The 11,366-nt window shown below is 44.5% G+C and overlaps 1 protein-coding gene across 1 annotated transcript; it reads right to left on the bottom strand.

The window, feature by feature from the left end:
• Nucleotides 1-224: 224 nt before the first annotated feature.
• On the bottom strand, nucleotides 225-1,400 carry LOC145164609 (uncharacterized). Its single transcript, XM_079083320.1, has one exon. The coding sequence runs from the start codon at nucleotides 1,398-1,400 to the stop codon at nucleotides 225-227; it is 1,176 nt and encodes a 391-aa protein (XP_078939446.1).
• Nucleotides 1,401-11,366: the final 9,966 nt, after the last annotated feature.

Below are 11,366 nucleotides of genomic sequence, written 5' to 3'. Positions count from 1 at the left end.
TACCCCATTGATAGAACGGCCACGGGCTAGATATGTTATGCAGTGGTGCTGGGGGGGTTTGTTTGGACTGGGGCGTACGACTGGCATTCCCTACATCTCCTGGCTATTTCTAGCGCATCTTGCTGTATTGTGGGCCAGTATACACCCATTCGTAGTACTTTGCCTGTTAGGGCCCGTGCCCCCTCGTGTGCACCCACCTGGCCTGCGTGTGCTTCATGTAGCATCTATCTCCCTTTGGCTTGGTTTACACACTTCAGCCATGGCGCTGTGAACCCTTTCCTATATAGCTCTCCATTTATTAATGCATATGAGGGCGCTTTTATACGTATCTTCCTGGCCTTGCCGTGATCGTCCGGGAGCACCCCTCTTTGCAGGTATTCCCTGAATGGCGTCATCCACGTTGGTCCAGTGGTCGTTAGGGTATTCACCTGCCGTTCGTCTATACTTCTTTCTCGAAACACCTCTACCAAGACTTTCTTCGATAGGTGATCGAAGCATGTGGACGCCAATTTGCTTAAGGCATCCGCCTTCTTGTTCTCGCTTCTAGGTATCTGCCTTATTGTGAACTGCTTAAACGACTCGATTAGTTGTTTCACCGTCTTCACGTACCTTCCCATTCTCTGATCTCTCACCTCGAAACTTCCATTGACTTGGTTCGTTGCTAGCCTTGACTCCGTCAGGGCTGTTACAACCGTTGCCCCCATTTGCTTGGCTAGTCGCAATCCTGCGAGCAGAGCCTCGTACTCCGCTTCATTGTTTGATGTGTGAAAATCAAAACGGAGGGCGTAGGTAACTTCTTCCCCCTTTGGGCTAGTCAGGATTAGCCCCGCCCCCGAGCCTTCCCTGCTGGATGCTCCGTCCGTATGTAATGTCCACGAACTGTTGTTGAGCGGAGCTTCTTCAACTGCCCACACTTTCTCCTTGGCAGGGCCCCCCTCGTCTGGGATTTCTAGCAGGAAGTCGGCCAACACTTGTCCCTTAATACTTGTTCTCGGGTGGTAACTTATGTCATGTTCCCCTAATTCGATTGCCCATTTCGCTAGCCGGCCCGGCGTCTCTGGTTTAAGCAGTATTTGTTTGATGGGGCAGTTTGTTAGCACTTCGATTTGATGTGCTTGAAAATACCGCCTTAGTCGCCGTGTCGCGTAGATGAGTGACAGGACTAACTTTTCCAGGGGGGGGGGGGGGTAGTTGAGTTCTGGCCCTTGTAATGCCCTGCTTACAAAATACACCGGCCTCTGTTCTCCTTCCCTTTCTACAGTTAACACTGAGGATATTGCTTCGTTGAGGTCGAAAGATACATTTGCAACGTCTCCCCTGGGACGGGACTGGCCAGCGTGGGTAACTTGTGTAGTGCCTCCTTGATTTTCTGGAGCGCTACTTCTGCCTCGTTCGTCCATTGGAAGTTGCTCTTCTCGATGCAGCCTTTTAACGTGTGGAACAACGGCATGGCCTTGTCAACGGATTTTGAGATGAACCTGCTCAGAGCTGTAAGCTTCCCGTTCAGGCCCTGCGCGTCCCTGAGGATGCCTGGGGTTGGCGTTTCAATAAGCTCATCCACCTTGGTCGGGCTGGGCTAAATGCCCTGCCTGGTGACATAGTACCCCAAGAACTGCCCCTCTTCCACCCCAAACGTGCACTTAGCCGGGTTTAATTTCATTTTTACCTTCTCTAGGGTTTGGAAAGTCTCCTCGATGTCTTGCAACATCTTGTCTTCGTGCGGGCTCTTGATCACCATATTGTCCACATATACTTCAATGTTTCTCCCAATTTGTTTGGCAAAGATCGAGTCAACTAGGCGCTGGTATGTAGCCCCGACATTCTTTAGACCGAAAGGCATCTTAGTGTAACAGAAGGTGCCATGGTCCGTGTAAAAAGCCGTTTTTCCTCGTCCTCTTTGCTCATCAAGATCTGGTGATACCCTTTAATGCATCTAAAAAACACTTCAGCTTGAATCCTTGCAATGACTCTACCTTCTGGTCAATTTGCGGGAGGGGGTAGCAGTCTTTAGGGCATGCTTTGTTTAAGTCGGAAAAGTCTATGCACATTCGCCATGACCCATCTTGCTTGCGGACCATGACTGGGTTGGCGATCCACATCGGGAATATTGCTTCCCTTACTATTCCAGCTTCTGCTAGTTTGGCCACTTCGGCGTTGATTGCCCTATTACGGTCCCCACCCTGGACCCTCTTCTTTTGCTTAACTTCCTTTGCTCCTGGTTTAATTACAAGTTTGTGCTCAATGACTTTCCTTTGTACCCCCACCATGTCTGTGGGGGTCCATGCAAACACGTGTTTATACCGCTTGAGCAAGTCGACCAACGCTTCTCTTACGCGACTCGGGAGATTACATCCAATACTGACCGGCTGGTCAGGGTGTTCCGCGTTGATCACCTCCTTTCCTTTTGCGGGGTCACGTCTCAGCTTCTTGGCCTCTTTAGTTATCTCTGCTGGTTTCATAATTGTAAAACATTGCAATTCTTTCGGTGGAGTGGCCAGTACCGTGGCTGCGCCCGTTGGAGTATCGAACTTCATAACTCCGTGCATGGTTGATGGAACCGCTCCTAGCTTTAAGAGAGCTGTTCTCCCCAGAATAATATTGTGTTCCGCCGCATGTCGGATGACCACAAAGTCAATCAGGGCGGTTTTCTTTTGCTGCTTATCGTGGCTGGTTATGGTCAAGGGAAGGTGAATTGTGCCTAGCGGCCATAGGCTATGGCCGGTGAACCCAACCAGCCTCCCCGTCGTGGGCCATAGGTTGTCTTTCCAGCGATCTGGGAGAAGCCGGAAACAGTGCTCATAAATGATTTCCGCCGAACTTCCTGTGTCAACGTAGACCCTGTGTATGATTATATCCCTGATGGAGGCTTAGATTACCTGTGGGTCGTCGCCCCTCCATCCCTCCGGGCGAGGGTCTTGAACAGAGAATGTGAGTGTGTGCATCGGGGTTCTGGTGGTCCCTTGTTCCGTTTGTTGCTCTCCTCTGCTTCTCTTACTCCGTATCATGAAGATCTCCTTAGGCTGGACTCCTTCGCGAGGTATGTTTTTAGCGTTTTCAGCGTCAAACTTGGCACGCAAGCTTCGTGCTATTTCCACCAGGTCCCCTTTAAGCTGCTTCACTTCCATTTCTTTTTTTAATACCGAACAGTTAGCTGTGTCATGCATCTTACTTTTGTGGTAATCGCAGTACCGGTTCTTTGGCGATTTGGCTGGCTGCTGCTTCTCCGACACCGTGTACACCTCCGGGCTATGGCCACGTCTGTCATCCTTGGCAAACGGTCGGAACCGAGCCTGTGGTCTCCTTGCTTGGCCGTAGTGCCTACTTCCCCCTCGGAAATCCGTGTGACCCGGGTTGTGGTGTCTGGTAGTCATTGCATTCAAGTAGGCCTGTTTTGCTGCTTCGCCATCCTCCTGTCTCAAATATCGTTCCACCCTTTCCTTCAATTCGGCCCGTGTTAGAGTCTTCTTTCCCATGAATTTTTGCGATAAAGGGCCTGGAAAAAGCCCCCACGTGAAGGCACCGGCTATGAGCCCCTCATCATGCCCCGGTACGTCTAGCGTGGCGTTTATGAACCTTGTGAAGTATTCCCGTACAGTTTCACCCTCTTTTTGCTTACAGCCTATGATTGAATGAGAGTCTCCCTTGTACTTGCATAATTGCATAAAGTTGGTAAGAAAAAGATACTTAAGCTGGGCAAAATTGGAAATGCTGCCCGGTTGTAGCGTCTTGAACCACGTGCCGGCGTTGCCGTCGAGTGTAGTTGGGAAATACGTGCACCAAAACCTTTCATCAAGCTTTAATGACGTCATGGTCCATTCATATGTGTCGATGTGGCTATCCGGGTCAGTGGTGCCGTTATACGTCTTGAGTATCGGTAGTTTGGCTGTGTTTGGTATTTCGTAGTCCAACAACTCTTTGACAAACGGAGACGTCACACTACGGGAAAGGCATTCGTGGCCTGGAGTGGTGGACGATCCCGGCGGTTGGTATTATGTGTTTAAGCCATATGGTGGCGGTGTGTGGTAGCCAAGGCTTGGTCCGTAAAAAGGATACGGCTGGAATGGTAGTTGGAGGGGGTAACTGGAGGGGAAAGGGTGTATAGGGTGCATAGGGCTAACTGTTGTTGTCTGCTGTAAGTTATTGTTAGCGGTGATGGTTGGTCCGGCCCATGTGCCGGCCATTGAATAGACAGGTGGCGGATGAGCTATCATGGTTTGTGCCAACGGTGGTACTGAAAGCATTGAACTCTGCCCGCTTGTCGCCTGGTACGGCGGTGTCGCTGTAAACGACGGTGGGATGTTGAAGACGTGGCCTGGTGGAATCATCGCTGAGTGAACCGGTTGTGTTTGTTGCAATGGCGGCACGAAGAATGGTGGCATCTGAAAGGACGTTGTTGGAAATGGGCCCACCGGAGTTGTTCTTGGCTGGTGAACTGGCGGTTGTGGGGCACCGTCAGTGGTTACCGTTGAGCTTCCTTCGCCTGTAGCGACCCTGCTGACCGCTGTAGGCGGCGGTGTTTCGTCCAACGCTGCCATGAGGCGTATGGGACTTGCCTGTTGTCCCTCACTGCCGTTGGACGTCATTCACTTGTCACTTTCGTGCTTTTAATTTGTGTTCTTGATCTCACAAACGGATGGTGCCAAATGATGCGACCTTGGTCTGGCTCGATCGGTACTGTTCACTTGGATTCTCGATTGCCTCTGCAATATCACAAAGAAAGAAGGCCGTCAGCCGATTTCCGGGAGGAGCTCCCGGAAGAACGCTCCGACGGTCAAGTTAGAGAGTGTTTAGGGTCTTTGGGTGTGCGCTCTTAGAGAGTCCATAGAGCTTACCTCGTAGGTCTGAGAGCATATCCTTTTATACCTAGCTCCCTTGCCTGATCCGTACCAGACAAGATCGCTTTTTGGGGAGACAGGATCAGGGGCGCTGATTGGAGAGTCATGCGCCTTTAACCGTTAGGGCGCTCTTATTGGCTCTGACGGTAATGGTCTGATCCTCCTGTTTGTCTCCTGACCGTTTCTTTTGTCTTGGAGCTGGGAGCGTCTCTAGGCGGGCGCGAGCCTTTCGCCTGTGCGTTCCGCTCCCGAGAGCGCCAACGGACGCTAAGCCTGTTGGGCTGGGCCCGGTTGGCGTGTGTGAGCCTTTCGCCTGTGCCTTCCACTCCCGGGGGTGCCAGCGGACGCTAAGCCTGCTGGGCCAGGGCCGGTTGGCGTGTCCGGCTCGTGCTTCTGCCGTGCTGCCCTAGGCAAGTCATCATACTTGGATCTCAAACAGCTCTATTGGTGGCCAAACATGAAATCAGAGATCGCTACCTTCGTGGGCAAGTGCCTAACTTGCGCCAAGGTGAAGGTCGAATATCAGAAGCCCTCAGGTCTACTTCAACAGCCGGAAATACCTGAGTGGAAGTGGGAAAGGATAACCATGGATTTTATCACCAAGTTACCCAGATCTCCGAGTGGGCACGACGCCATATGGGTAATTGTCGATCGGTTGACGAAGTCCGCCCACTTCCTGCCAATCAAAGAAAGCTTCGAAATGGAGAGACTCACATGGATCTACCTTCAAGAGATAGTTCGCCTTCATGGTGTACCCGCATCCATTATCTCCGATCGAGAGTGCAAATTTACATCAAGGTTCTGGCAGTCGCTGCAGAAAGCTCTTGGGACTAAGTTGGATATGAGCACGGCTTATCATCCGCAGACTGATGGACAGAGTGACAGAACAATTCAGACGTTGGAAGAAATGTTGAGAGCCTGCGTCATCGATTTCGGCGCGTCATGGGACACTCATCTTCCATTGGTTGAATTCTCCTACAACAACAGCTACCATACCAGCATCAAGGTTGCGCCGTTTGAAGCCCTCTATGGTCGTAAGTGCAGATCCCCTCTGTGCTGGGCTGAGGTGGGTGACACGCAGCTAGCCAGGGGTCAAGTCCCTGATAGTACTCTCACTGGTCCTGAAATTATCCGAGAGACAACTGAGAAAATTATACAAATCCGAGAACGACTGAAAGCCTCACTAGATAGACAAAAGAGCTACGCCGATAAGAGACGAAAACCCTTGGAATTCTAGGTTGGGGACCGCGTCCTTCTGAAGGTCTCACCCTGGAAAGGCATGATACGTTTTGGGAAGCGTGAAAAGCTAAACCCAAGGTACATTAGACCGTTCGAAATCCTTGCTAGGATCGGTCCCGTGGCATACAAACTTCAGTTACCCCGAGAGCTCAGCAACATCCATCCTGTTATCCACGTATCGAACCTAAAGAAGTGTTTGTCCGATGAGACACTTGTGATGCCTCTCGACGAGATTGAAATCAACGAGAACCTCAACTTCGTGGAAGAACCTATCGAAATCATGGATCGGGAAGTCAAACGAACGAAACAAAGTCGCATCCCGATAGTGAAGGTTCGCTGGAATGCCAAGCGGGGACCTGAATTCACTTGGGAGCGCGAAGATTAGATGAAACAGAAATATCTGCATCTCTTTCCTAATCCATGATTTGTGTGCTATGTTCAAATTTCGGGACGAAATTCCCTCTAACGGGGGGATGATGTGACAACCCGAAACTTTGTCCGTTTCCGTTTCGCGTTTCCCATTAATAAAATGTCGAATTTGTTAGCTTTTCCGTCAAACTTCTTGGTTTTGAAAATAATCTAGTTATATATAATTAAATTATTTACGAGTCGGAACCAAAAATCGCGCGGAAACCCGAATATCTCGAAAAATCAAACATTTCCGGTCTAAGTGAGGTTACGACCGTAAACAAGTTTACGGCCGTAAACCTGTTTACGGTCAGTGAAGAGTGGACCCCCCCCCCCAACACCCCTATAAATACGATACCTCCACCTTCATTAGAACATTTCTGGCCAAAAACTCTCTCTTTTTCTCTCTAAGAATCTTAACCGTAAACACTCAAAACGCCTTCAAACTTCGGAAATCATCGAGAAACCACGTTTGGAGTCACTTTGGAACGTCTGGAAACGCTCATCTCTTCGAAATCAGCAACCAGCACCAGTGTTCTTGAGTTTACGGTCCGCCTTCAGAAACCGTAAACTTTGTTCTTGAGTTTACGGTCCAAGCCTTCAGAAACCGTAAACTCTGTTCTTGAGTTTACGGTCCAAGCCTTCAAAGACCGTAAACTCGCCGAGGCTTCAGAAACCGTAAACACTAGTTTACTACCGTAAACCCCCATTTACGACCATAAACTATATATAGATCACGGTCGTAAACATCTTTTTGGTGGTACTTTTGGCTGAAAACTCATTTTCTTCGATTCGATCAAGTCCCGGTAACATCCTTCAACCGAAAATAAGTGTTTCTCTAACACGTTATCTAACGAAATCGCTAATTTAGATACATATATGTATTTATTTGATAATAGGATTTCGTTAAGTGTCACGTACAACAACTCGAGGATCTTCATTTCGGTCAACGATTTCACGCAACAACTGTGAGTTCATACCCCTACATTTTCCGTATTTTTAATGTTTACAGGGGGGAATACAAGTTAAACATAAATGTTTTCAAGAATATACATCAAACTTATGCAAAACTCATACTTTAAATCCCTTTTGTACTGTGTTGAGCATAAGGGACGTTTTCACTAAAAATTGCATAGTTTTTCCGGACACGTTATTCACTACATTATACATGCAAACTATAATCGGTATAGTTTGGGATTTTCTGAAACTTATCAAGTATAGAAATTTTCACTACTAGACATATGCACTGAAACAGAAACCGTTTACAGTTTACATCACTACTTTATAATGGTATTCATAACTGAAATTATCACTATATACGGTATACATACGGATTTTCACTACGGTAGAACGCTACTACACTACATGTAAACTAGATTGTACGATACTGTGAGGCGCTACTTCACTACTGTACCCTTGGGTGTACAGGGATAAATCCTACCACTGTATGACCAGAGTCTCCTAGAGGGAGAGCGTGAGATTTGTGAATAGATCTATTTGGGACTGACAATCCCACATCTGGACTGCTAGCTACAGTTAGGCGGGCACGCCTGAGATGTACAAATGCCATTTAACTCGACGCCTGAAGAACGTTGGAAAGGTCTCTAGTCATATCAAGCATGGTTATACGACTCACATTATGTATACTTCACCTTTAGTTTACAACCTGGCACTCTTCAACAGTTTTATGTTTACTATATAGGACTGATATACACTACGTATACTGGCTAAAGCCAGGGTTTTCAAACAGAACCGATTATGCAATGGTTTCACATACAAAATACTTATACTTCATGATTAGTTCTAGCTAGTCACATGAGGTAGTATTTTCGCATATCACTACAGTTTTCAGTAACGAACATTCATGGTTTTATACGAAATCGATAACGCTACCCTTTTCACTAAAGAAAATATCAGATTTTCTTGGAATCATACAGATATTCATGGTTTATTACAGAACTGATAACACTACGTTTTCACTAAGGAAAATATCGGATTTTCTTGAAATTATACAAATATTTTCCGAACTCATCAACGATTTTCACTACAAACCACCGCTTATGAACTCACCAGCTTTATGGTGATACTCTTTCAAACTGCTTGTATTCTCAGGAAATCAGTAGACAGGTACTTGCTGGATTTTCGAGGAACTGGAGCAATAAGAGTTTTATGTTTATACTATACAAAGCTATTGGACGTAATTCAAACAAAGTTTCAGTCAAGTTTCAACTGATGTAAACATTTTTATTTAAGTATTCACTGTAATGGTTGTGTTGCTATGATTGCTGTTATTCATTGGTTGTGATGCTACACATGACGTCCTCCGCCCGGAAACGTTTCCGCCATCGGTTTCGGGGTGTGACATAAGGGTTGAATTTTAACTTTTAAAATTCTAGGGGTTGGAACTAAAGTTTTCTAAAGTGACTTTACATGTTCCAAAACTTGAGGGCAAGTTTTGTAACTATTCAAAACTTTTCAATTTTCATAACTTATGAGTCAATGATTTATTAAAATGAAGACTCTTCATTTTATGTAACTTATGTGTTTAATTAATGGACTTTAAAAGAATGACTTTTGGTAATCCATAACTTGAGGACAAATTATGGATTCCATTAAAACACATCAAGAACAAGAATTAATCTAACAACTATTTGCAAATAATTCCTATGATCTTCTAAACTCATAAGTGTATGAACATTCATATCAATAATTTCAAGAATCATATAAACACATATAAAGCTTGAAATTTTGATAATAACCTTTGAAATTGGATTAGCATAATCATTACCACATCAAAAACAGGTTTTAAGTTTCAAAAAACAGTTTAAGGTAATGATCCTCATCCAATACCAAGCAAAACCCCGAAATTCTGCATACAGGTGCATCACCACGTCGTGGTAAAGACTGCCACGTCGTGGTGAGCAGTCATATGCAAAAAAAGCAGAATTTCAACTTTTGAAAAAAAACATGTAGCATCAAGTATCAAGAAAACAAGCCTAGGCTCTGATACCACTAAAGGGTTTTGAACATTCTAACACTCCTAAGGTGTACATGCAACCCTAAAAACCTTGGATCTATGTTTTACTAAGATACATGCAAATTTGTTTTTCCAAGGTTCTTCACCTAACTAGCATGGCATGGGAAACTTTGAAACATAAAAACTAGTAGGAGAACATACATTTCTTGTTGCTTGGATTCCTTGAGAACCTTGTGAGCCTAGCACCTCAAGTGTGATGCTTCAAATGTTTCACACAACACCACAACACTTGGAATAACTTTGAGAGAAGTCCACACTCACTCAAAATAGTGCCGATTTTGGTAGCCCATGGGGTCCTTTTATAGTTGTGTTACAAGTAGGGTTACACCATGTAAGCCCTAATTGACATGGCTTTTCATATTCCATGATCCATGGGTTTGTAACCTCCATGGACTATCCATGGAGCACCTTATGGGTTTTAGCCCAACTTAATAAACCATGGATCATTATCCCACTGTAAAAGAATGGATTATTTACACAATCAACCCCATATATTTAATTAGTCTCCTTTTTTATCACCAAATTAATTCTAAATTAATTCTTGATCAATACTAATTAAATAATATTATTATTAATATATTAGAACTTATAATATATTAATAAACCCTAAGTGTCCTTTCTCTCATTTAGTCTATCCAAATGTTGCAATGCCATGCTACCCAAATTGACCATGCCAACCAGGTCAAGTACATTCCAGAAATAGTTATGAACTTAGACACCTAATCCAACAGTTTGCATGCCAATTGGATTTGAGTGACCTTGAACTTTTCAAGTCGGCGAAAACGTGGGCCAGGGAGAATCACTAGTGGAGGTGGAGGAAGAGATGCATGATTTCCCGTTCCACAATTGCACGAAGAAGGGAACGTTCTTTCACCTTGATCGACACGTGGAAGATCGTCTTTAAAAGGAAAGCCTTTTCCAAAGGAATGAAGAAGATCTACAAAAGGGAGAAAATTCAAGTGAGTTGATTTAGATCCTTAATATAACATCCAAATGAAATATTAAGGCTAGGACCCAACACAATAATTTATAATTCAGAAGAGGGATGCCGTAATCCAATTGCAAATTATTTGAAAGTATGTAAATGATGATTTACCAATTCCACCACGAAAACGAAATTTTAACGAATTATGTTTTAGATTAAATTCCTAGATCTTTTGAGATTCATTGAACTTTTCAATGGAATGTTTAATCTCGATTATGCTCTCACTTTGTGACTGGGATGCCGAGGATCACAAACGCGATGTGAATAACCATGAAAACTAGCTTGGTACTCTCGATGTCATTTATCAGCTAATCAATTGCTGGTTAACCACACACACTCCATTGATCAACTATAATTTATGAGAAACCCATTGCCAACAATATTAGTCACATATTAGTGTGTCGGTTAACCACACACGCTCCACTAACGACCAATAAGGTGCAATGTGCAATTTCATGGGTTAGCATCAAATTCACATTTTCCTAAAGTAACTAAAATTGTGAATTTTATAAAATCATTTAGTTACTTTATTATTCATTATACTTTTAATGAGAGTTTAATGTCATATCCTACCCGTTCGGCTAATGACCCTCCACTAGTCAAGAGTGCAGTGGGTAAGAATGGATACCCAATGGCGGTCATTTTACAGGTCGCTTCCTTAAACACCCCTTATAGACCAACTTCATGAATGAGGCTTACTAACGGTAAGACTGACTTTTCTTATACATATATAATATATTAGACTTTTAATTTTATATAGTATAAGAGTGTATTTTTAAACTTTTAAAATACTAAGTTGTTTAATCCTTTAATAAATTAAACTTTTAATTTAGTTAAATTTAAAACCATATACAGATTTATC

The sequence above is a fragment of the Lactuca virosa genome, chromosome 3, assembly GCF_052849685.1.
Source record: "Lactuca virosa cultivar CGN04683 chromosome 3, Lactuca_virosa_CGN04683_v6, whole genome shotgun sequence".
NCBI classification, from domain to species: domain Eukaryota; kingdom Viridiplantae; phylum Streptophyta; class Magnoliopsida; order Asterales; family Asteraceae; genus Lactuca; species Lactuca virosa.
Note: the sequence above shows the minus strand (reverse complement) of the source record. Positions and strands in the feature narration are given on the sequence as shown.